Source organism: Denticeps clupeoides, chromosome 8 (genome assembly GCF_900700375.1).
Source record: "Denticeps clupeoides chromosome 8, fDenClu1.1, whole genome shotgun sequence".
NCBI classification, from domain to species: Eukaryota; Metazoa; Chordata; class Actinopteri; order Clupeiformes; family Denticipitidae; genus Denticeps; species Denticeps clupeoides.
In genome coordinates, this window is record NC_041714.1 from 20,127,888 (window position 1) to 20,155,299 (window position 27,412).

General features: G+C 45.5%; 1 protein-coding gene across 5 annotated transcripts; it reads left to right on the forward strand.

Annotated features, from left to right (window-relative positions):
- Positions 1 to 25,989, forward strand: ttbk1b (tau tubulin kinase 1b). Of its 5 annotated transcripts, none has more exons than XM_028989091.1 (15): positions 1 to 167; positions 3,785 to 3,943; positions 4,101 to 4,248; positions 5,695 to 5,768; positions 6,241 to 6,381; positions 6,615 to 6,719; positions 8,965 to 9,030; positions 9,116 to 9,208; positions 9,349 to 9,474; positions 10,538 to 10,692; positions 11,634 to 11,841; positions 12,328 to 12,506; positions 12,862 to 13,378; positions 20,295 to 21,643; positions 22,367 to 25,989. In XM_028989091.1, exons 2-15 carry the CDS (start codon positions 3,836 to 3,838, stop codon positions 22,773 to 22,775), a joined length of 3,678 nt encoding a protein of 1,225 aa, XP_028844924.1. In that variant the 5' UTR covers positions 1 to 167; positions 3,785 to 3,835; the 3' UTR covers positions 22,776 to 25,989. The 5 variants fall into 5 exon arrangements, with proteins under 5 accessions (XP_028844924.1, XP_028844926.1, XP_028844925.1 ...); XM_028989093.1 differs by having other exon boundaries at positions 12,328 to 12,431; XM_028989092.1 differs by lacking the exon at positions 1 to 167 and adding an exon at positions 595 to 1,252.
- Positions 25,990 to 27,412: the final 1,423 nt, after the last annotated feature.

The window sequence follows — 27,412 nt, forward strand, 5'->3', positions numbered from 1 at the left end:
GAGTATCCGTGCGGTGCTGATTCAGAGCTGAGGCGGAGAACGGGGCGGATGGGAGATGGTGCAGCGTCGACGGAGGGAGGAAAAACCCGCAGCGGCCCCAGGAACAGAATGATGCGCGTCTTCCGAGCCGGTCCAGCCGAGAGCGCAGCGCGTCGGCAGAAGGCCAGGTTAGCGCGGCACCGATTTCTCTGTCGGACAGGGCGCCGGGGGTGGGGGCTTGGCGCTGTGTAGCGGGGAACAGATCGCCCATCTCGGGTGGCAGGCGCCCCATCCTGTCGCGGGGATTGTGAAGCGAGTGTTTTTTTTTTTTTTGACATGTCGCTCGTTGCGGGGTAAACGTTCGCGTCCATTATCCGCCTCCATTACCCTGCCGTAATAAAAAGAACATGTAATTAACGCATTTACTCCCGTACAACAATGGTCATGAATAATTAATGTACACGCATCGCAAGGCGTCCATACGTGTTGTGACGGCTTTACCCGGGAATTGTAGTCTTTTGACGGGACGCGAGCTGCCGTGGTACGTCCTAATGAACATCATATCCCAAAATGCCTCCAGGTAGCAAGGGAATGTCGCCTTCCCTTTTGATCGACACAGGCTGCTCCAATGGGCGAAGAGCACTGCCCGCTTTAAGGCGGGACTAATAATTTAACGCTGTCTATTGGATTTAATACCTTAGGGGCGGGGTCTAAACGATTAGCGTGTAAAAAAAAAAAAAAGCGCCCTTGTGCGCCGCCTGCCGTAAGGACCGAGGAGTGTGTATACGTGTGTGTGTGTGTGTGTACGGGCTGCAGTGCGGAGAAATATGTGGTGACACGAGGGATACGGAGACTCGCGTTGGACGACTGTCGCGACATCACGGGATAACCATAAATCGAACATTTTTATTTACCACCGTTATTAAGACAGTGCCTGCCTAGGACGCGCGATCCTCCCGGGAAAATGGGAATGCCATCCCGGGCAGGCGGGGAAGGGGAGGAATTCGCAGTGAGAATTTATCCCCGGACTGTTATTCCCTAGAATAATGGCACCAAAGCCAGCGCGATTTCCAGCTATCTGTTGCAGTAGGCGCGGCGCATTGATTCATGGCGTCGCCTCCACGCACGTCTATCTGCTTGTATAAATATAGACATCGATCTATATTTATGGATAGACGCGGCGTTATATAGCGTTGTATGCGGACTAATCGCCGAGGACGTTCCCCGATGAAGGTTACGACGGGAAGAAGGGACGCCAGACCGACTGCGCAAGGTAATCCGCACACTTGGAATAAATGTGGCATGTTGCGCATTCGTGTAAAGAAGAAGGAGGGTTTTTTTTCTTCTCTCAAGTGAAATGTTAAACTTAAAAATTGTACTGCAACTACTGTTACAAAAACAGTCTGGATCGGAATCGAAGAGGAACGGATAAGACCTGTTGTTCTAGTTATTGTTGTTATGTTACGTTATCTTACTTTTGTAAAGGTTCCAGCGTAAGTGGAACAAGCAGCAGTGTTTCAGTACTCGTTTTCCTGGAGAACAGACTTTGCAGTACTCTTTGCAGACGGATAGCACCATTTGCCACGTCTACTATGGGCCTGAGACGCCCAGGAACCGCAGGAAGTGAGCGCCAGTCCGAAGGTTGACTTCTAACGTGCCAGCATGGAAAGCACTCCTACGTGCGTGGCACGTCGGTTGTCGCGGCCATGTTCTCCTTCGTCACAGGACGGGCGGGTATGGCGGAGCATGGCGGGGCATGGCGGGGCATGGCGGGGCATGGCAGGGGTCTGCCACCGGTCTCGGTCCGGCCCTGTTTTCAGGCCCACGTGGAGGAACCAGAGTTGGCCCTCGGCCCACTTTCTTCCTTCTCTGGTTGGAGCATCACTGTGGAAAGCTGGATATAAATAGTTGGATTTCTATGTCCTGCATCTGATATGTTCATGAAGAGACCGTGAAGAGACATGATGTACAGTAAAATGAAGAGACAAAATAAACCTTGTAAGTGAAACTGTCTCATTTCATTTAAGTTTTCCACATAATTAACTTTCAATACACAATAATTCAGATTGCAATCAAAATTCAGATTGCAATCTAACTTTAACCATTGACAGTATATAATTTGATAAATAAATTTAAATGCAAGTAAATGAAAGGGCTCTGTAGCAGGAAGTTGTATAATAAACTTATAGCAACATATAGCATAACCGAATACCAGATAGAACAATATCTGTCCAATTCTTCTGAAAGTGGACGTTCCGTCACCCCCCATAAGGCCAGTGAAACACCAGGTATTTGTGTGATGCGAGTGGTTATTATGAAACGTTAGGATTTTCTCTATTCAGCTGTAGAGTTTACATTAGAAAATATTTAAATAACAGTATGCCCGTTCATATTTTATCATGAGGTCCCTCCGGGAATTTGAAAATCTTAATGACACCTTTTGGCACAGGGCACCAAACAGGCAAGGACCGCTGCATGTAGTAAACACGTAATCCCGCAAGCGGCCAGCGACCGGCAGATTACTGACATTGAAGGCTCCTTTTATTTTATTAAACGGGTCTGCAGTATTTTTAAAAACATTAGTTTTAAGGATTACTAGTCATAAGTTCTGCGGTAGGCCGGTATGATCAAAATAATCACATTTATATTGCATACCGCTTATACGGTTTGTACCGCATAGCCGTAACATGAGTAATTAACATTATTACTACACTAATATATTATTCAATTCTATATTATTGTGTGAATTATAATGTGTATAATCCTTGTAACGTATGTATTATAATCTGGACCAGAAGGAATTTTTTTTACTTCTCCGGCCCGGCAGTGGGGACGGGGAGAACAGAGTCTGTAAAATGTCTGGTGATGTCCAGCCGCCTCTGATAGCTGCTACTTGATCCTCCCTGCTGCCTGAGGGTGGAGCGAGGGTGGCGCTGAGTCCGCATCGGTGATGCTTCGCTGTGTTGCGTTGTCTTTTTCCCGCATGTGTGGCCTCATACACCGTTGTTGCGTGCGATTTACTAGAGAAGCGCGCTATTTATGCGGCCAGACTGAATATTATATTTTCCTGTGGTCAATCCTAAAGAGGCAAGAGCAGACGATGATGGTGATTTCTTCCCATGTTTGCTCTCTGTCACTATGTGTGTGTGTGAGCGACTTATTTATGCTGGTTTTTATCATGCAGTTTCATTCTTTCCTCTTTAATTTTGAACATGTGTCTTTTTATTTATCATTAGTTAATGGGACAGGAGAAGGGACAGACAGCAGGACCGTTCGATACTCATGATGCCCATCTTCGATGTAAAAAACTATAACTTGCAAATATATAATTTATATAATTGTATAATGTTTAAAAAAATTATTATTCAGTGAACCACTCATCGCGATTTATACATGATGCATCACATTCAGCTGGACAACGCGGAACGTTGCCCGAAATCTCCTGCAGAATTCAGATGAAAGATTTCGGCGGGAATTATTGCGGAGTAATGCCGTTGTTTGAATCCGGTTAAACATGACCTTGGCTGCCCGTGAGAGATCTCCCCTCTGGTTCCCCCGTCCGGGGCGCGCCGCCTGAATAATGGAGGACCAGCCCCCCCCGGCTGCTTCGGTTTAAAGGCCGCGGGTGGATTTCCAGCCTTTGTTGTTCCACCAGCCACCAGCTCTAGTCACAATTGTAACATGCTCATGGATGAAGAACGTTTCCAGAACGCGACCTGGATGCCTTCTTCAGTGTTCGTGCCGCAGCTGGTGGACCCGTGTGCACGGACGGGTCTAATTTCTGACCTCTGTGTGTTTTGTACAGTAGGTGAATGGCAGGGCTGAGTTGGCTGCTGAGCCTCTCATTGGCCGGCCAATGCAGTGCGTAGGGCCTGGTGTCCAGGGCGACGTAAACATGAACGGCGCGGGGGAGCAGGTGGACATCCTGCCCCCGAACTGCATGGTGAAGGAGCGCTGGAAAGTGGTGAGTGACGTCCTTGTGTTGCTCATTGTTTTAATCGATCATGTGATCAGATGAAAGCACGTTGTGCTTCAGTCCTAGCGAAATGATAAGACATCTCAGAAAAGCAGGGTGTGACTTTTGTTTAACTTCATCTGTGGTTTTCATTTTCTCTTCTCAGCTGAAGAAGATCGGGGGTGGGGGTTTCGGGGAGATCTATGAGGCACTGGACCTGCAGACGCGAGAGAACGTGGCGCTGAAGGTGGAGTCGGCCCAGCAGCCCAAGCAAGTGCTGAAGATGGAGGTGGCCGTGCTGAAGAAGCTGCAGGGTGGGTGTTCCAGGCCGGGACCGCTAATGCAATCCTTGCTTCGTCGTTCCCTCCATCATTTTTAATGACCTTCCATTTTAATTTGTCATCCCTTCTCTGTAGTCGCTGTTGCATTCAGTTAGCGTGAACAAAGCTCAGTGATCCATTTCTCACAGGCGTGGATGACATACTCATAACTACAACCGTAACCATAACCAGAAAAAGAGACCTTCTCTCTAGAAGGTTGCAAAGGACAAAGTTGATAGGAAGGCAGTCCAGACCCTGACCTTTAACCTTCGGCCACCAAAACCTAATCAGTTACTCTATTAGTCCAATGAAATTCCCTTCATGTGTATTCAAAATACTGTGTATAAATGCATTGAGACGGAATGACATAACAGTTTTACATGCAAACCAGCATCCCATTATGAGCAAATACGGTTTCTCAAAAAACGGGATAAGGGCTTTTCTATTGTTTAAAAATTGGGATATGATATCTGCATGCTATCTACAGTCTCTTACTTTAAAAATCCAATCATAACATAAATCCATGCTAACAGAATTTCGCTCACAGCTGATTTTTACGATAGGATTGTATACGTTAAAGGACAGAATTCCGTGAAAATAATCCATCCTGTGAACTGCATTTGCTCAAAGACTAAGTGGAATGACTTTTGGCCCAGGACAAATCTGGAAGATCTGGATGCTGATTTTTTTCTCTAATCTCGCGCACAGACAGACAAACTGCACCAAAACACTTCCAAATAACATAACCTTGTATGCTCATATTAATGAAGATTTGCATTTATGGAACTGTAGTAAAACTGGTGCAAATTCTCAAATGTGAAATTACTACAATTCAGTGGATGGAACGATGTTTTATTGATTTGATGTCCATGGTGCACACTCGCAGTACACCGAAGTATAAAAAGTAAAGGAATCTCAGGGTCACCAGAGCAGATAATGACTTCATCAAGTGCTGAAATGTCGCCGCGGTGTTGATCTGGCCAGTTTGCTGGCGGTCCAGGCCGAGTCCGAGCGGGAGGTGGAGCTGTTTGAAGGTAGTCGTGCAGCTTTGCGCACAGGGAGATGTGACTGGTGTTCAGCGATGCTCTTGCAGATGCACTTAAGCAGTCAGTCTGAAACTGTGGCTCTCATTACACTAATGAGCCTGCGGCACGGCGCAGCAATAAACGCAGCGAGACTCTCACACGTTGTTGCTGCTGCAGCACACACACGCACACACACAGTTAAAACACAGGGACTTTTCAGCCCCTGTCAGATGGGCTTTTCCAGCCGGTGCCCTGAGATACTGTTGTGACACTGGAAGGCTAATAAGCGTGAAAATGAGAGCCGGTGTGTGTGTCCTTCTTAGAGGACACAGCAAAATACCTCTGATGTCCTTTGGCCACCGCTCCCATTTCGGAATTGCTGTTGGAAACTCTGTCATGCTTCCTTCCTCGGCAGGTAAAAACCACGTCTGCAAGTTCATTGGATGTGGGAGGAATGAGAAGTTTAACTACGTGGTCATGCAGCTGCAGGTAAGGAGTTACGTTTTAATGGACCTGGACCTCGTCGGTTTGTTCATTCTCTCCTGTAATCTCGAAATCCCCTAATAATCCCTGTAACAGTTGCATGTAGGACGTCTTCTCGGCACGCATGTTCAAATTCATTTCAGTGCCGCTGAAAAACAATTCAGAGCAAAGCGGAAGGGCACCGTTTAGGAAATGGCACAAACTTCAGTGCTGTGACGGTCACGAACACGCCCACATTCTATATATTTATGTCTGATATAAATATAAAATGGTGAGCAAATCCACAAATAAAATAGATGTTTTATGAACTAAACAGTTCATTGTGTCCATGTGTTATAACACGTTTAATAATTTAGCATAATGAGAGCAGGCTGCAATTTTTCCGGAGGTGTGTAAACTGAGACACTGCTAAGTATAGTGACATTAACAGAAACCACTAAGGTCAAACATGACGGTGACCCCTTCGCACCTTCTGCAGGGCAGGAATCTGGCTGATCTTAGGCGCAGTCAGCCTCGAGGGACCTTCACCATGAGCACCACCCTGCGCCTGGGGAAGCAGATCCTGGAATCCATAGAGGCCATTCATTCAGTCGGCTTCCTGCACCGAGACATCAAACCTGTACGTGCCCCCCCTCCTCGTCCTCCTCTTCCTCCTCTTCCCTTTCTCCTCTGCTCTTGTTGGGATTGTGTAATCGAATCCAGGCTGCGCAGAAGCACAATTTGATCGATCTGTCTGGGCGTCAGCACCCTTTTTTCCCCCCACCTGATCGATGTGATGTGATTGTACCTTCACTGTAAAATCTAGACTTAAAAAATCCGAAATGGCACTGCGTCTCTGTCCTGTCCCACCAGTCGAATTTTGCCATGGGCCGCCTGCCATCCACGTACAGGAAGTGTTACATGCTGGACTTCGGCCTGGCAAGGCAGTACATCAACACCAGCGGGGAGGTGCGGCCGGTGAGTTGACGTCCCTTCCGGGCCTCACGCCCTGCAGTGATGGGATCTTTCTGCTCAACAGCTCACTGCCAGTGGACATTAATGTGTGCGTGTGTGTGTGTGTGTGTGTGTAAAAACATGTCATGTTTTGCTGACTCAGATTCCTCTATTGATCGGGGAAACTGCTTAAGATATTCACACACACACACACACACACACACACGCAGGCTTTTATTCCAATGCATTGGGAATTGTGTCCAACAGAGACTAATAGGAAATTGAAAGCAGTGATTTATGTGCCAGTCATCAGAGATGCTTCTCACTTATCATATCTTGCCTTTTTGAGCTGTGGGCCTGTTATTTGGCTTCCATTGCATAGCCACCGTCCAATCAAATCCATTTATGCAAATGCTCGAATGCAGGAGCAGGCCAATCATTGGTTTGGTGTCAATATAGCGGTGTCCCGTCATCAAGTATTAATGCAACAAATCCGAGTGAGTGCAGCGAAAGGGAGCATTAGAAAACACTATGCTCATTGAAAAGTTCAAAGGAGGGCAAGTTGCAAGAAAATGAGACGGAATATGAGGAGATAAGAGATAATTCTGTATTAGTCCCACAAGTGGGAAATTTGCATTGTCATGGCAGCAGAAATAAATAAAATAAAAAGTACAAACAATCTGAAAAAAAAAAAGAATGAATGTATTACAAAATATAGATGTATTAGAAAACAATAATAAACCAGGTGGTAGTAGCCTAGTGGGTAACATACTCACCTATGAACCAGAAGTCCCAGGTTCAAATCCCACTTATTACCATCATGTCCCTGAGCAAGACTCTTAACCCTGGGTGTCTCCAGGGGGGGACTGTCCCTGTCACTACTGATTGTAAGGAACTCTGGATAAGGGCGTCTGATAAATGCTCAAATTGTAAATGTAAATGTAATACATTAATGAACTATAGGGGAAGATATCGGGTTGATTTCTGTACAGACGCTTCCCAGTTGTTGATGAGACAGCTTTGATAGATCATTTTTAAATTACACACAGGTCTCTGCACCCTGGACACTCCCGCATCTTTGTGTTAATGTGTGTCGGTCTACTGTGTGCTATTCTATTTATTTCCTCTGTTGCCATTTTTTACTTTCTCCTTTTTACCAGTTGATTTTTGTATGATATCTTTGGTTGATTTGGTCTGTGTTTGTATGCAGGAGTGTTTTATGATTTGAAATGTTTGTCATTTTTTATATTTTACAGTTCCTTTGGTGGTTTTTGTTGGAAGCGCATGCTTTTTCTCCTGTCAGGTGCTTGCTCCCACTACATTGTGAGTGCCCTTTCTCCGACCCGACTTTCTTTTCTCTGTAGGGCTCCCTTCACTCTACACCTCCTCCAGCACCCAGTTCACAATGCACATTCCTCAACACCTTCCTCCAGTGGCCAAATAACCCAACCCCCAGCCTCCACTCATCCAATATGTGCACTTTTCCAAATTAATAATTCATTCGCGCCGTAGCTCATCGTGCGTATGTTAGAGGCTGTAGCGAAATGGATGTCGTGTACAGTTCTCCTCGGATTCCAGATTTTTTGAGCGGTGGAACTCTATATCCAGCAGGGACGCAATGCATAAAAAAAATGACTAAAAAGGAGAAGACCCTCCGCCCCCCCAACGTTGGACAGTTGGCCGGAAACCAGCCACCGATGAATGAAGTAGTGGGTGGCTGATAATCTGAACAGATGGACTACTGTACAGCCCATTACTGGATTGACATGAGGTGTAAATATAAGACATGCCGGAGAGAGGAATTGCTGAATTTGGATAATGCCATATTCACTGATCCCACACCAGCTCTGGTCCAGGTCATTATAACTGCAAAAGAGAATATTCAGCTTCATCTGATATGAGAAATAAATACATGTGACTGTGAGAATGTGTGTGTGTGTGTGTGTGTGTGTGTGTGTGTGTGTGTGTGTGTGTGTGTGCGTGTGCGTGTGAAAGATGCATTTACCTGAGCAGTGAGGCAGATGGAGGAACAGAGAGAAGTCCCTTCCCATGGGTGGGCTGTGGATGCAGCTTGTCAGATAAACACACCCATCTGATGCTCTAGATAACACACACACACACACACACACACATACACTCCCAGCCTTGTTACAATCTTTTTCACATTTTATGTAGCCATCATCATTTATCATCAAAGTATTTTTACTGTCCTTCATTCATGATTTAAGATTTTCTGCACAGTGCTTAACTGAATGTTGTGCTTCTTCAGCCAAGGACTGTAGCAGGATTTCGAGGGACAGTTCGCTACGCATCAGTCAACGCCCACAAGAACAAAGTAAATTCTGTGTTTCATTTTTGTACACCTTTCATGCTTTTTACTTTTAGAATTTACAATAAATGCATCCATTTATGTGAAACAGGAGATGGGTCGTCATGACGACTTGTGGTCCCTGTTCTACATGTTAGTTGAGTTCACAGTCGGACAGTTGCCATGGCGGAAAATTAAAGATAAGGTAAGGCTCTATAATCCTAAACATATCCTAACTGAATCGTTTGTTATTAACAATCTTTTATTTAATATCTTAGTGATAAATCAGTCACACGTTCATGTATGACAATTGACAGACAGTTGTGTTGTGATTCTGTACTACAGGAGCAGGTAGGTCAGATTAAGGAGCGCTACGAGCACAAGTTGCTGCTCAAACACATGCCCTCCGAGTTCTGCATCTTCCTGGACCACGTGGTAGGGCTGGATTACTTCACCAAACCAGACTACCAGGTACATGGTTATTATACAGTACATGGATATTGACAAGATAAAATTGATCAAAATGTGATACCACGTATTAGGGCTGTGCGATTATTATCTCAATAAAACTCAGCTCGATCTAGGTGATCAGCTTTGGGCATTTTTCACAATCATGACACAAGTGGCAGAAATGAGCATCATTTGAGGTGCTGAAATTCAACACAAAGAGCAAAATTGTCGAGGAGGGCAGCAAGAGTCATAATATGTTAATAAACTGTTTATTATCTCTGGTGTCTTCGTTTTCAGTATGGCAAAATTAAAAATTGATTGAAAGTTCGAATCTTGCGATGTGGGAAAGTAATTTGTGATTATTGGTTTGGTGTTCTACCACATATTTTTTTGTACTTTGGGCTAGGTTGTCCATGTATATATTTTTTTACTTTGGCTTTATGTTTACGCAAACACCAAGTGCCAAGTCAGTACATGGTAGTGAAAAGCCCGTACCATGACCTTACATACAGTACAGGCCAAAAGTTTGGACACACCTTCTCATTCAATGTATTTTCTTTATTTTCATTGCCATTTACTGTGGAGGCCAGGTCTCCACTTTTTGTTAAGTACATAACTCCACATGTGTTCATTCATAGTTTTGATGCCTTCAGTGAGAATCTACCAACGTAAATGGTCACGAAAATAAAGAAAACACGTTGAATGAGAAGGTGTGTCCAGACTTTTGGCCTGTACTGTACATGGTATGGTAGCTACATTATATTAAGTGGTATGCTATGTAGATTTATATGTTAGCATAGATTCATATTACAAAAGTTTGTTTGAGACCACTAATAAATAGCATATGTGTTTTGCTGGAAATTTATTGCAGGCGCTGATAAATCCAACCTGCTCCTCCATCTCTCTTTTACTTTTTAGCTATCAGGCTTTTATTGGATGGTGAAGCGATCAGTGTTTTATCTGGCCTAATTGCCGTAATTAGATAAGAAGTGAAATATGACATTAGCGCTCAAATGAAATCGCTATTGTGAAAGATTCCAATTAAAGGAGGTGCGGGGTGTGTGTTTAATTGTCCTGTGTGTAGCTGCTGATGTCGGTGTTTGATATGAGCATGAAGGAGAGGACAATTACGGAGAACGAGCCGTTTGACTGGGAGAAGACGGCGGCGGAGCCGCTGCTGTCGACCAGCATGCCAACCCCACCCCAACAGAACACGCGGCAGACCGCAGCCGTGGTGGGGTGAGACGCGCACGCGCCTACATTCACACACACGCACACACACACGCACCCTCGTCTGCGTGTCCTCGGGGATGGGGCGCGCAGGGACGTCTGATGTCGGCGTGTGACGTGCTCAGCTCCCCTAATGAGCTGCGGGCACATCTGAGAGGCTGGAGAACACAGTGTAGCAGAAAACTTGCAGGGATGATAAATTGATAAATGCCAGAGAGAGAGAGAGAGAGAGAGAGAGAGAGAGCGAGCATCCCGAAGCTGGAAGCTGCCGTTTCATCTCAGCCCCTTTGTGTTTTTTTAACCTGATGATAATGTGTGCTTTTATGTGAAGGCATCGCCATCTTGTTTCGCTTGTTTTAAATAAAGAATGCTGCATATAAAACAGCTGTTTACCATGAGTCTATGAACGGATGAGATCCTGTGATGATGCTCAAGGCAGTAATAAAAAAGGTAGTTATTCCTGGGTTTGGGATCAATGCTGTACATGGGATAGATGCCAGATATTTTATCCTCGAATCTGGACCAAAGGAAGTCCAGTAACCATAGAACCATGTTATTAGACTTTAAGTGCCGCTGTAGATTTTATATTCTACTCTTGTGGTCTTTAAAACATTTATTGCAGACTGCATTAAATGGAAGTCTCACCTGAATTCATGAGACAAATATACTTTTTAATGAGTGATCAATGTAAGAATGAGCTCAAAATAGATACAGCTTGTTTTTTTCTAATAAGTCGACCTAGTTAACAATTTGTAGGTTGATGGGAACATTAGAAATATGAATGTATATGAGTGATCATTTTTCATTTATTTTCATAACACTGTGTTTGTTTCTCAGGGAATTAATATAAAACCGGCTGTTGCTTATAGAGTGAATAGAGCGATGTTGTGAATAAATGGATTTGATTCTGCTGCGACATTAGTGTATCATGTCTGATGCCCCTCGTCCAGGATTGTTAACATCACTCCAGTCCCTGGGGAGTTGCCCAGGGAGAACACAGACGACGTCCTGCAGGATGAGCATCTGAGCGACCAGGAGAACGCCCCACCTGCCCCATTACCCAGCAGGCCCGGCGAGGCTTCCCACGCTCCCCCTGAAGGAGAGGCGTGGGACGAGACTGACTTCAACCGCAACAAACTCAGGATTAGCATCAGCAAGGTAAACTCCTTCTCACATCTGAAGTAAAGCATGTTCCAAATGTGTAGGGTTCAATATACAGGATTCCTACGGTTATTACAAACCTGGAAAAGTCATGGAATTTGAAAAGAGAATTTTCCATTTCTCTTGGAATCCGCAATAAACATATAAAGTTGTGGAAAAGTCAGAAATCTGAACGACACATGAATGAATACTACGTTTACAACTACAACATTTAAATCTAGCACAGGTCTATAGTATTTTTGCTGTTTTTTTACGTAGTAAACCACGTCAATTACATATTCCAGCACCTCCGCAGCCAAGTAGAACATATGGTCATGCTTTAGAGTAAATTAAAAACTCATGAAAAAAGTGAAAAGTCATGAAAAATATTTAGCAAAAATGTGTAAGAGCCCTGAATTTTTATTTTATTTTTTTCCCTTAATGGCATTCAGTACCAGTGAGTACGCACCCTCGTCGTCTCTAACATCTTTATCATCCCTCAAGACGCAGGTGGCATCGGAGGAGGAAGGGCAGGCTGGAGCGGTGTGTCCCGCCGATGTTAAGGGTGGAGCACCGGAGTCCCCCAGTGGCCACCCCCGTCCCCTCAGGTACCGGAGAGTCAACAGCCCGGACTCAGACCGCGTCTCTGTGGGAGATGGCAGACAAGATGGCTATGAAAGACGGTGCGAGGCCCATGTGGCTCATTTCCCCACAACGTGCCCGATTTCCCTGAAGTGTAAAGAGGGAGTGAAACGTTTATGGACATGCATGTCCAAGTCCACGTCCAAGAATGTGGCACTGGAAAAAGGTTGTCCTCTCTTAATTATCCAAAATGTCACTCCTGCCAATGTAAAACATGTGCCAAGTCATTTATTATTATGAAGACATGGGCACATGGTAAGAAAACGAGAATGAAATAACAGTATAGTTTATATAATTTTAATAATTTAGTTAATTTAAATGCAGGATTCCCAGGCGGCGACATTTTTGAGTTTTGATTTTATACCGTAATAAAATGTATGTTTCCTTTTTTGGCAGTTCACGGATTGATGCGCTTGGTTCTCCCTCTCGGCTGGTATACTCCTCCCAGCCAGCCCAGATGTTCTCCCTGGAAGCGGGCGCGGTCGACCGGCAGGCGGGTGGCCGCGTCGACGACGGCGACCAGGAGGCCCACAGCAACGCCTTCATCCGCTCCGTCCCGCTGGCCGAGGAGGAGGACTTTGACAGCAGGGAGTGGGTGATCATCGATAAGGAGACCGAGCTGAGGGACTTTCGCCCCGGTGCTGAACACACCACCTCGGGCACGACTGACGAGGAGCCTGAGGAGCTGCGACCCCTGGAGGAGCACGAGGAGAGGAAGAGGAGGGCGGGAGGAGCTTGTCTCGGAGGAGCGGAGGCCGTTGTAAGGCCCAAAATTCACTCAGCAGAGCGGACACGTGGCATGACCACCCTCAACGAGGAGGACGGGCCGAGCCCCGCCCACTCCCCCTGTCACTCACTGCCTCATACAAGCCCCCGGAGGAGGGAGTCTGAACCATTCGGACCTCAAAGACAGGTAAGAGCACACCTGCTGCTGTGTGCGCGCGTGCGTGTGTGTGTCTCCGTATAACGAAGAGCTAAAAGCCGGAGGTGCAACAGCGCACGTTCACTGTCATTTTTCATCCCGGGGTTTAATCGTGTCCAGCCCATTCACAATTCGGCTTTAAAAGCTCCACCACGCTCAGCTTTTAAGAAGTGAATGGCTGCTCCAGCATCATTCTGTGATCCTTAGGTTGATTTCTGAAGCTCTGTGTTTCTGTGGAGCGTGTGTTGCTGCTCAGAATGCTCGAATGAGTGCAGTTGCACACGTGCTCAGATTTCTCTAAAAGCCATTTTCAGGTTATATGGCTGTTGGCTGTGTGTTATTTAAAGGTACAAATAATGTACAGATAGGTGAACAACCGGCCGCCGTGAGCCACCAGAACAGCTTCACTGTTTATTGTCACCGTTCCTTTACTGGGTTCCGTTCATTTCGTTGATTTGTTGGTTTTGGAATAGACAGCGCAAACCAAATTCCTGATTCGGTGGCTGAGGGCAAATCGACATTACACGTGTGACCGTTGCCAACGCCGCACAGACTCATCGCCGACTGTAACCAGATATAACTGGTCGAGTTGCGCATGAGCCACAGCCAATGCGCGCAGGGCACGCGGTGACGGGCAAAGAGGCATGTGTGCCACAGTCCATTTCTAGCTTGTTTTTTTGCCAGTCGTCCAATTTTTCGAAAGAAAAAAGGTTGCATAATTTCACTTGTCACTTGTCAGTCATGTCTTATGAGCCATCACATTTACATTTACAGCATTTACCAGACGCCCTTATCCAGAGCGAATTACAATCAGTAGTTACAGGGACAGTCCCCCCCTGGAGACACTCAGGGTTAAGTGTCTTGCTCAGGGACACAATGGTAGTAAGTGGGGTTTGAACCTGGGACTTCTGGTTCACAGGCGAGTGTGTTACCCCACTAGGCTACGACCACCCTACCACCCCTCAGGTCATGAAACCGTTCAGTTGTGTGACAGTGCAGTCTGAACTTTGTCCAAAATATTGCACAGATGTTCACTTTTTTGTCCTGTGGATGGTGGCATCACCATCATCATCCCCAATGTTTCCCGCAAGCATGTACCGATTAACAGTGAGTGTTTAGCTCAGAAAAGTTGACTTTATTCCATTTTACTGTACCTTTCTCTGAATGTAGACTCGTATTGTCTAACCACGGTTTTGTTGACTGTAGTGCGATTGCACTCGAGACGTTGGAAGATCACGTTCTCGACTGACAGAGTCAGGAGGAGTGTTTTAAAAAGAAGCCAGGTCTCACGCCCCTTCCAGCACTTTCTGCCTCCTCTCAGCCCCGAACTCTCTAACCCTCAGTAAATCGATAGCATCGCCCTTTTCAGACTCTTGCAATCAGGGCCAAATTTCAGTATTGCATTTGGTGTGTGTGTGTGTGTGTGTGTGTGTCTGTCCATTATCCTCAGTGGCATCAGAGCAGAATATCAGACACGTACACATATATAAACACACACAAATACATACACACGCAACACAACGCAGTCTACCGAGCCTGATCCATTTTTCCTCCACTCTTATTGGTCTCTTTCAGTTGGAGGAGGACAGGCCACACCCCCAACACTCTTTCCCGAGGCCCGCCCATTTGAGAAGATTGGCATCGTATGTGTTCTCTTCCTCCACCATGGATACGGAGCACTTCCCCCACGACCCCGCCCTCGGCAGCCCGGCCATTCAGCGCAGCCGCTCGGCCGAGAGCAGCCCCGCCCACCGACACGCCCGGCGACACATGCCCCTGTCGCAGGGCAGCCCAAGGGCCCGCCACTCTGTACTCAACCTGTCACGCCTACATATCCAGCAGATGCTGGCCAAACTAATGAATAAAACGTGATTGACACACACTCACACACACACACACACACACACTCAGTCTGTACATAGTTATGTACATGAGCAGTACACGCAATCTGAAGGAACAGGAGGATCTGAAGGAACAGACACTGTGCAATAAATTGTGTGTGTGTGTGTGTGTGTGCGTGCGTGTGTATGTATGTGTGTATTCCTGAACTAAGGGAAGAATCAGATTCCCTGATACCCCACACACTGCTCGCCAAGAGAAAAACTGCCAAGAGGAGACAAGAGCAGCCGAGACTAGAGACTGTACTGTAGAGACGTTTCTAACGCCCTGAGAGGAGTGTGTGTGTGTGTGTGAGAGTGCGCGCACACACACACACACACGCACTTTTGATCATAAGAATGGTGCATTTTTGCTTTTTACTCTTGTTGTCTGATGTTGACACTTTTAAAAGTGCACAGAATGGTGCACGAGTGACGAAGAGGCAGCATTTAAATTCAGTCTCTGCATTGTCCATATACACCTCATCATCATCATCATCATCATCATCATCATCAAATCACGTGTGTGTGTTCAGTACCGTATACGAGCAGTAAAAAAGGCTTTTATCCACCCTCTTTGTACTCTTAAAATAGCAATGCGGAGGAGCAGTGATCTGTGTTCTTCGTTCATGTCCGTCGTCTTCCTCGGTTTCACTCTTCCTCGCATAGAGTAGATCGATAGAATTACTGCTGAGCGCATCCATGGACGTCATAGTCAACAGAGAGAGCGAGTGTGTGTGTGTGTGTGTGTGTGTGTGTGTGTGTGTGTGGAAAAGTAGGATTGAAGGGGACATTTGCTGTTTATGGAATTTAAATGTGATTTTGACCAGCGGGGGACTTCTACTAGAGGGTGACACAAGAGTGTCACTGGATACGTGACTCAACCCCATAATATAGCTCCATCCTTATTTTTACCCCTTTTACCCCCCTTTGTACCCCTATATTATAGCTCTATTGTAATTAATTATGATTCCTACACTCACTTAATCCAGTTCAGCTATCTTTTGACTCTGCTGTCCCCGGAATTGTAGGAAAGTCCCTTCACCCGCAGTATTCCTGGAGAATCCGGGTTTCTGCCGAGGGCGCGGCAAGGACGCGGGCTGCACACTCGAGCGTTTTTTTTTTCTTTTTTTTTTTTTTGCAGCAGGGCGTCGCCCGTGTCCCTGTGACCCAGTGCCATTACAGCACAGTCCCCCATTCCCCTCTGGACAGGGTCTGTGAGCGAGGATGAGGAGGATGAGAGTGCCGCAGTACACCGATAAATCCCTCCGCCCGGGGGTATTAAAAAGGGCTGCTTGTGTTTCCATTTCATCGTCGGTGAGGGTCTGAGGCTGTTTATTGATCGAAATACAAGAGACCAAATGAACTCTGGATGCTGCTGGAAGGTGTTCCGATCCGATTTTCTTTTCCAAATATGATTCCTGGGGTGGGAATCAGGGAAGATGCTGAACTGGTGTTTTTAAATGTGAGCCATACTGCTGCTGTTATATTTTTAATAATCAATAACACGTACAAAAATACCTATATTAACATAAATAGGAGTCCATTTATACCATATACTAATAATATATACAGGGTGGGCCATTTATATACCTTAATAAAATGGGAATGGTTGGTGATATTAACGTCCTGTCTGTGGCACATTAGTATATGTGAGGGGGCAAACTTTTCAAGATGGGTGGTGACCATAGTGGCCATTTTGAAGTCGGCCATCTTGGATCCAACTTTTGTTTTTTCAATAGGAAGAGGGTCATGTGACACATCAAATTTATTGGTAATTTCACAAGAAAAACAATGGTGTGCTTGGTTTTAACGTAACTTTATTCTTTCACAAATTTCTGACCACTTATAAAATGTGTTCAATGTCACCAACCATTCCCATTTTATTAAGGTGTATCCATATAAATGGCCCACCCTATATACTGAAAAAACTATAAAGAAAAGGACACTGATTATCTGGCCATAACTGTTCTGAATTTGATTAAAACGAATGTTGAACATTGTGGAGCTTTTAAAAACATGATTCTGTGTTGCCCTGCACAGCTCCACGGGGAACATTATTATAATTAATGCCAGTTGTACTGTATCTGCATCTGAGCCAAGTTGCGCTGACGAGTGGCCCACACCAGCTACACGTCTATGCTACTTTATCAACGTTCCTCGCTTCTGAAATATGCAAATGCTGCTCGTTGTCCCGGGCGACAGGACTGAGGGGGTCAGTGAAGGTGTGTACTGATGAAAAGCAATATGAAATTAGCCGCTTTTAGTTTGTCTTTTGGTCAAATATTTACTGGAACAGATGTGCGTTCGGAGACATTATGCAAGTTTTAGGGCCGTGTAAATGAAATTTTCCTAAATGAAAATTCACGTGTTTTGTTCAGCATGCCATCCTCGAGCCGTTTTTAAGTGTTTATGCATCCATTTTTATTTCGATTTTTTCCTTTCCAAAGAATGAATGGTATAGGACACTCCTACACCACTGCTGCTATTCTGCACATCCGTCTCTCGCTGTGCCGTGTTCGTTTCTGACTGTAGGAAACCATGTCCTCCATGATTATTGGGCTGAACAGGGTTCCTTTGTGCTTGTGAATGGGTTCGGCATCGATGCACCGAGTGCTACTGCAATAGCGATGCGCACTGTAGACTACTGTAGCTGCAAGATGAAGCATGACCGTAATATTCATGCCCGGCTGCCAGCGGCCGAGCATCCGAAGGTGGTCAGAGTCACTTTGTGTGGGAACAGCAAAGCGCTTTAGCTTTATCAGCACGGCCATAGATCAGAATTTCCTCCTGCGGAATGCTAATGAATGCCGTTTCTGTGTTATTTTGGCTGCTCCACCAATCTGTTCGCGATGTGTACGAGGCCCATCATGCTGCTTTAGGTGTTATAATGCAGAATACACCGCTCACGGTTTACATGCACAGTCGGACTCACACACTTGACGAAACACCCGTTTCCCTTATTTTCTGCGCGTGTATATATGTTGTTTAAGAGAGTTTTGGTTTGGCTGTCAAGGTGAACATTTCATGTGAAGGACCTTTCTGCACATTATACTGCAGATCAAGGCTTCACGTCTCCCTGCTGCCATTCATGTTCGATGGCACTTCATTTCTATCATTCATATCATATGCCCTGGAAATACACCAAGGTGTTATTTCAGCAACTCACTGACATTTTATAATTTGGCTGATGAAATTCCAGACCATTCAGACAAAAAAGTAAGTGATCTCCTTGACTTCTCTGACACTCTTGATTCAGTGCTACTCGTAAATGGCCCTGCGGTTTAAATTCCAACTTTTCCAACACTTAAAAATTCTAAATTGCTAATACATTTATTGAATTTTTACTAAGTTGATACTAGAACATATGTACTTTGCATATTTGTCAGGGGATGTTAAATACAGCAAGAATTTTAGAGTATTTTACCTGCTAATAAACATTTACAGCAAGTTTTTAAATGGTTGAACTTCTTGTGCATGAAATACTTTTATCATCTGACATGTTGCTACCAGAGTGCCTGTTTTTTTCCCCTGTTATTTGACAGTGTCTGTCTTAGGCTGCAGGAGTCACAAGGTTTCGAAAAGGGATAGAACGTACACGCTTAAATCTGTTTTACTGAAGAAAAAAAAAAAGTCTGATCTGAGTTATAGACCAGCGCACCTTTTTTTAAATATCAGCGCTCAACATACTTTGATGAAAATGTCATCTCTTTCAATGGACAGCTTAATCAAATACAAGCCATCAAGTGCGAAATGCAATTGCAAAGTCGTAGAGCAGTGTTAGGTTGCTAATATACTGTGATCCGATGGGAAATCATGTCACTGACTGGAAATTGTTTTACAGTAGGTAGGCCTTGCTGCTACTTCTGGATGGTGGTATAATAGATGTGCTTTTGACTCAGATTCAGTTCACTCATCGATCAATTGCAGATCTGTAAATGCTTTCCCAATTATTCCTGCCATGACGTTATTGTAATGTACAGCGTGTCGATTTTCTTCACCCCGTCCCACATGATGTCATATGGAAAAGTGACATGTCATTTGTGTATTAACTGCAACCCTACCCCCCCGGAGGTACCCCAATTACTCGGAATCTAGTACGGAAGCAGGCCATTTGAAAAATAACATTTGTATTGCAATAATATTGTACAGTAGATGTGTTTAGGGCAGCATGAATTGTATGTTTAGTTTAGTTTTTTTGTTCTGTTTTTTTTTTTTTTTAAAGGAACGAATGAATACTGTACATACTGTATGTAACCGAATGAAGAGCTGGTTTTTGCCTATGGTTTTAACAGGCCTAAATGTCAGCATGCTCTGTATTCTATTGTATTCTGCTTTTGTGCTGTACATGCCTTTGGCGAAGCACTGTATTTGAGGCTACACTTGAAACACTACAGGCTCAAACATATAGGAAAAAAATAAGTTAGAAAATGTAACACTGTACAATGGTCATTTGTGCCTTTTTTAAAAAACATGTAGGTAATTTACTCAAGACAATCCTGCAAAACTTGTATACAACCAAAATATGATTAAAGGTTTTGGGGAAGACTTTACTGAGTAGTCTCTTTTAAATGTAGTTTTTTCTTATTCTTTTTATGTACGTTTTTTTCTGCCAGTAGAAAATGAGTTTGAGTTGAATATATTTGAATCTGAATTCAGAATTCAGATTCGGAACTGAATTGAATCTGAATTTCTGAATTCAAATGCAGAAATTTAATGGTTTGAACTACAACTGAATGTATTTATTTGAATCTGAATTCCAAGGAAACTGAAACTGCATTTTAACATCCCTAATAATGTAATGCAGATTCACTTCTCCAAATTCAACTTCAGTTCTCACAATTCAATTTATTGCAACACACAATCCGGGTCATTAAGAAAAACAGCGCAGATTATACCCATCGAATTATACCCAAATTAATACATTCAGCTTCAGTTTGAACAATTCAAATTCAATTTCTGACAGCCTGGACTGGTTATGTGATTTTATATCATGAATCAGAATGTACTTTTTATTTTTATATCTGCAGGACCCAGAGGATGAACCCCTGGCGTCTCCGCCGAGACTCAAACGAGTGGACTTCATGTCAGGCGTTCTGATGTTTGATGTGCCTCGGGAGGAGAGCAGAGAGAGCGCAGGCTCCGGCAGCGACGGAAGCCCCAAAAGCAGTGAGGGGAGCCCAGACAATGCTGCATCCACCCTGCTGGCCCCCCCACCACACAAAGAGGCCGACCAGGAGGAAGGGTCCCGAACTCTGGTGCTGGCCTCCCCTGGCAATGGCCTGAGTTCCCCAGGAGACATCCATGCCACATTCGCCGCCCTGACACCTCAGAGCGAGCGGCCGCCACCGGACGAGTCTGAACCAGGCACGCTGTCGTCCGTCATCAAATCTGAGCCCAGGCCAATCATCGCGGTGCCCACGGTCAGCGTGGCGAACTCCGGAGGCACCTCCTCCCCGCCGTTCACCAAAGTGGAGCGCACCTTCATCCACATCGCCGAGACCACGCACCACAACGTCATGATCGCCAGACAGCACTTGCCGGGAGTCGAGGAAGAGCACAGCCAATCAGAGACGAGGCAAGCCGAGGAGGGCGAAGGGGCACCGGCAGAGCTGAAGGCAGGGCGTGGAGAGAAGGAAGAAAAGGAGGAGAATCAGACAATTCAGGGAGAACGAGGAGATCACGGGAGCAAGGATGAGAAAATTGAAAGTGAGGAAGTGAGTCAAGAAAGGGTGGAAAAAATGAAAATACAAGTTGAGAGAGGGCATGAGGAGACTCCAGAGCCAACAGGAGCGAACCAAGAGGAAGAAAGACCAGTTGTCCAATCGGAGCCTGAACCGCAGGTCCAGAGAATTCAGGAAACCCCTGTAGAACTGGTAGGACGGGAGGATGTGTCACCTTCTCAGGAGCCAAACTTGCACCCTCAGCAACAGCAGGAGCCAGTGAAAGAGGCCTTGGAGGGTGAAACCCTTTCACCGCCTGGTCCAGAGACTCGGAAGGAGGAACCAGAATGCCACGTTCCACCCCATGGTCCACGCAAAAGCCGGATCCCGGTGCTGGTGTCGGAGGAGGAGACCAGATCAGACCCCTCCTACCAGATGGCCCGGGATTCCCAGCGGCGGCGTAGGCACCCGCACCTTGCGCGGATGGTCCTGGATCGCCGACAGGGTCGCCACGTTCGCCCCAGCTCCACCTCCTCCCCCTCCCCCACCCTCTCCGCCACCGGCTCTGAGGACGACACCCACCAGTCGGACGACTCGGCCAGAGAGAAGAGAAAGGCGACCATTTCCAGAGGCCAAAAGAAAAGCAGGATTCCACGGCCGGTCACGAGGTTGCCTGGCCCTGCTGCTGGGACCTCCGCCCTTCCTCGTTCAAACAGGTGGGTGACAAACACCACATTCTCATCATCATCATGAACTCATCATGGTCTGCCTGTAGTCTACAACCCCAATCCTGGGGAAGAGATCGAATCCCGATCTGCCAAGGTGCCACTGAGGTGCCACTGAGCAAAACGCCGTCATGGCTGCCCACTGCTCACTCAGGGTGATGGGTTAAATGAAGAGGACAAATTTCACTCTGTGCACCGTGTGCTGTGCTGCTGTGTAGCACATGTGATAATCACTTCACTTTACTCGCTAGGCCACCACTGCCCATTAACAGTCCGGTACTAAGAACGATATTAAAAAAACTTGGAGTGCAATGGGGTTTAACGTTCAAGAAGGAACAACACTTCGAGAAGGGTATTTAGGATCAGTATATTATACTAGGATTATCGCAGTGGACGTGACGTAGCACGAGATCTGCTGACCACTGCAGGGCCGACGAATAAACTGACTGCACAAGATCTGACTCCAATGCAGATTGCTAACAGGGGTCAACAATGTCCCCTGTCATGAAAATGTCACTTTGTGAGATTATTCAACATTAATACGAGTTCCCCTCCTTCCTGTCTTGCGGCAAACACTGTGATGATGTCATTTCTGTGAATGACCCCTCAACTTCTACAGGCCGCTCTCCTCTTCTCCTCCCTATAAGCATTTAAAGTAATCATTTTAATGATCTTTTAATGAGTTTTAATGAGTTTACCTTCTTGCATTTGCAGGCTTCACAAGGCTGCTAGCATGAGCAGCTGTCAGCCCAGGACTCAGGCCCGCCCCTCTCAGGCTGTGCAGCATCGTCCCCTCTCAGGCCCCGCCCTGCTTACCGGTAACCAAAGCGGCGCGCGCGGAGCATCACGCGCCACCGCCGCTTTGCCCCCGCGGAGCGTGAGCTCCTCCCCGCGGAGTTACTCCACCTCGCGCACCGACAGCCCGTCCCCACGGCACCACAGGCGACACAATGCACCCAACGAAGGGAAGCGACAAGCCCTCTCATCCCGCCCATTGTCCACGCCACCCCTCAAGAACAGCGCCCAGGACCGCGCCCCGAAAAGGAGCAAGACTCTCCCCTCCGCCACAGCTCCTGCAAAATGCAAGCAAGAATCTTTGGGGGGAAAACCTCGCAGCAGATAATGAACTCACAGCTCATCGCGGCAACACCTCAGCACCGACGCTGCAACAACGCGTATCCTCGCAGACTCGTCAGACCCTCCGAACGCTCATACGATCGCGGCCGGTGAGCGGCCGTCTTACCTTTCACCTCTACAGCTGCACCTGCTATCTGACTCCAGACAAGGAGGCTCTCGGACAATGAACTTCCACTGCACACCCACAAGTAACTTGTTACCTAAGGAAAGGATGTGTGTGTGCGCGTGTGTCTTTGTTTCGGTGTGTGTGTGTGTGTGTGTGTGTGGTGGGGGGGGGACTGTGCATGTGATTTACTCTGAACTGATGGAGTGTTAAGACAGTTGAACACACCTCACATGCCTTAATGAAATCTGCTACTCAAAAGAAAGAGTCCTACTATCACAAAACGCTTCCAAGGAGGTCAGCTCCAGAAATGCCGGCATCCCAGAATCCTCTGCAGAGGGCCTAAATTCAACCTCCAGTTCTCCTCTTAAACAAAAGCACTCTCTTCTACACTCCCATCGGATTTGGGGTTTAATTAAAAAATTGGTCACCCCTGTAAAACATGAAAATAATTTCGACTTTAAAAAAAAAAAAAAAAAAAATTATATATATAATAGCAGGTGTCTATGAAACCGAAATCCAAATATGGAAATACAGTCCAAATACAGAATGCTATTATGTGAATGTTTTGCAAATACTCAACATATGCAAAAAAAAAAAGAAAAAAAATATGGCAGGCAGTCTGGTTGTATGTTTTTTATGCTGTATGACTACAAGTATGATGTTCAAGTGTCAAGTTTATGGATTAAAAATGCTTGCTCCATCAGCGAAAGAACATAAGCAGGGTTTACTGACACGTGACAAAGTTGTAAGAGCTGGTGACCCATGCCAACCAAAACATACTTCCTTCTTCTTTGAATGCCAGGCGGCAATGCTGTGATGTCAGTCATCCCCCTTTCCACGTAAATAAGAGGTCTTCTCTGATTGGTCCATCCTCAGAAAAACGGGCATGCCTTTGAATTCTCTTGCGTTTGGTGTTTGATAATCGTTTACCAGAAATCTGTAGATAAGTCGAAATAATTTATTGAGACAAAGTTATATTTATTTTTATTCAGTAAACCAGACAGAAAATAATATATATAAAAATAGCACTGATTGTGTATGTTTTGCATTTGTTTTATAGTATAAAATACACAGAAAGTTGTGATTGTCATGGCAACAGTACACACTTGAATCTGCATAATAGACTGACCCTGGAGCCAAAATCTCATTTATCATCCTGCAGGGTCTTAACCTGAGTTAAGGCAAATCCCCAATTCTGCTCCAAACTCTGTGGCTAAAATACATTTAGCCACAAACCCAGTGTAACACAATCATTTGGGGCAAACAAGTCTTGGTGCTGGGAAGCCTTTATGGTAAAATCCAAGGTTTTCAGTATTTAGTAAGTTCTGTAGTTTTTGTAAGGGTCTTCCTTGACATACTTGACTCGTGCAAGAACGCTTGTATCTACAACTAATTGCTCAGAACTTGGTATTGCCCATATATATATATATATATATGAGACCATAGGGGAACTGGATTCAGTTTAGTGCAAATAGTAAAAGAAGAAAAATGTGTTTTTAGTCACCGACTGGTTTTTGCAAAGAACAGGGGTCTTACGGGGTGACTGAAACTAGATCGAGCTCCTGGAGAAACTGATGAATAATTGAGCAGAGACAGGAGCAGTTTCTGCCCACAGCTGCCCTTGTGTTTGCAGCGGCTGTTCACATCGCTGTTTGCATGAGCCGAGACCAACAGATATGGCGATATCACCCCAACTTGCTTCGTCAAGACGGAATGTCAAGGCAAGACTATTCTTAAGACAGTCTGCTGATTAAAAAGCAGATGGAGGCGTCTGTAGGAAGTATCTACACTTGCTGGTGATTTCAGGTCCATGAATTATTACTTGGAGATGGAATGTTCTGCAGGTCGCCTGTGATCAGATGTCTACCTGATGGCAGTTTGATGGACAGATGGTGCCTCGGGTGTCTGCTGCAATCCTTGCCACTCTCGTTGGCTCAGGAAGTGCAAGCGGCCATTTTCGGATGACAGTGATGGAGCTTGTTAATCATGGTAGAGGGATGAGGCGTTGTGAGGCGCTGCCAAACGCTGGCCACCTTTTGGAATGTGGAAGCGTCGTGTGTGCTTCAGAGGATTGAATTTTGTAACAACTCGGTCGCACGCTAGATACTTTGAACCGGCCATTCTCCTGCAATCTTACTCGGATCCATTCAACTGCTTGGCTCATCAACACTGGAGATAACGGTCCATGGAGGTGCAGTCATTTGCTGATAGCGACAAGGCCACAACAATGGGGGTGAGAAGTCGCAGTCATATGCTTCACTGGGCTTCTCCTGCACTCACAGGTCAGCTTGCACAATGGCGTCGAAGGCCAAGCAGATTTCCACAAAAAAAAGGTTCCAGCGGGGTTCAGATGTTGACCGATGAGAATGCGTCCTCAGTTCACACAAAAATGTACAGGGAACATGGAATTGGCCAATAGGCCTCCTGCACCGAGACTTGTTTGTCCAGCCCTATACTAGCATGGCTCTGTTGTGGTGACCTTCAACCCAGATATCAGTTTATGTTATGAAAAATGAATTCCTTCATGAACCAAGAGTACGAGAACAAATCCCTAATCTTAAAAGAAATCTCATCGTTCGTATAGCTTGAAACATTGCGAAACGATGCGGTGAATAAAGACCGCTGTGTGTATTGTGGTTTACATGTTCTGAGGCTTTGCCGAGAATGTCATTTTTTCTCCACTTTTGCCACCACCCCCCCTTTCCTGACGATGAAAGACTGTCGCTCAAGCCCAGTACCGGGGCTGACGCTTTACAGCCACGCACTTTGGCTTCTCCGACCAGGGGTTTGTACAGAGCAACCCACTTCAAAGGAAAACGCATCTGCCTGGATAATGTATCGACGAGCGAAGGGTTGATGGAAAAAGAGAAGTGGAGACGGAGGACAGGGCGGCGGACGAGAAGTCGTGCAGGCATTTTTTTTGTTGTTCTTGTTTTCTCCTCAACTTTCTCCTCGACGGGACTCATCGATTCAGGACGGACATTGCATGAATGTGTGTTTCATAAAAACCATTACTGAATATCTGCTTCTATTACCTTTCTGACAAGTTATCCAGTTTATCAAAGATGCCAGTCAATAAAAAAGTTGCTTCATTCATTACCTGGCATGTCTCTTTTCTAAAAATCCCCTATGAGAATGTGTACTTAACCCAAAGCCGGAAGTGTAATCACAATACGCGCTGTATTAACATGCAGAAGGCAAGCATGACTGGTGACAAACATGGAAGAAGAAGATGGAGAAGAAGCAACATAACACTATATAATATAATATATAATATATATATTTTTAATTTTATATACAGTACAGACCAAAAGTTTGGACACGCCTTCTCATTCAACGTGTTTTCTTTATTTTCATGACCATTTACATTGGTAGATTCTCACTGAAGGCATCAGAACTATGAATGAACACATGTGGAGTTATGTACTTAACAAAAAAAGGTGAAATAAATGAAAACATTTTTTATATTCTAGTTTCTTTGCTCTGATTACTGCTTTGAACACTCTTGGCATTCTCTCGATGAGCTTCAAGAGGTCGTCACCTGAAATGCTTCTCCAACAGTCTTGAAGGAGTTCCCAGAGGTGTTCAGCACTCTACATTTTGCCACATTGTAATTCACCACCTTTTGATCCATTGCCCAGTCTGGTGGCTTTACGAAGCAAACCTGCAAAGCCAAAGTCCAAATGAGCTCCGTAACAAACACAGGCCGGACTGTCCGTTCACCATGCAAGTAATACAAGATCTTCCTTATCTTTACGCATTAGATTAGAGCGTGTACTCATTAACATCCCATCCCATGAAACGCACCATTTATATGTAACACCGTGTAGAGACAAGAAATCCCGGCGGCGAACGTAAATAGCTGATGTTTTTCGGCTGCGGCACATCCTACTTTAGACAAGTTGGTCTCTGTGGTTATGCAGGACTGAAAAAATTACTCATTGTCCAAGGGCCGACATCCTTCATCTATTCACCAACCGACCAAGAGATTTATATATTCAGCCTCACGATACTGTATATGGAGAGTTTAGCGTTCTCTGCTGCTCAGGCACAAGCATGCATTCAGTCGTTCAAAAAGCTGTTGGGGGCTGTTGCAGCTGCTGGGGCCCAGACTGTAATCTGACACACGTTATGAAAGAAACGCTTTCGCCTATATCAAAAAAGTAATGCTGCCGTTAGATGGGTTTGGCCCTTTGAAGAGGATATAATGCATTTACCAAGAACGCATGTACCCCATACCTGCAAACTTTACATTTCCAGCTCCCTCCTTGTCTCAGAAGGTTCCTGGTGCCTTTCTAGGCCATCACAAAGCCTCTTTGATCCTGCTATAACAAAATACAATAGGGTCCAGTGTTAGCCTCTAAAAACCTGCACGTTCAAACACACACACACACACACACAATCAAGCCGTTTAGTCCTTTTGGAAGTATGCATACCCACAGGAACTAAACTAAAGCTTAGGAGAACCAGACTGATGCGTGCATGCGGCATGTCAGGGGACTTTGGTTTGAAGTGGA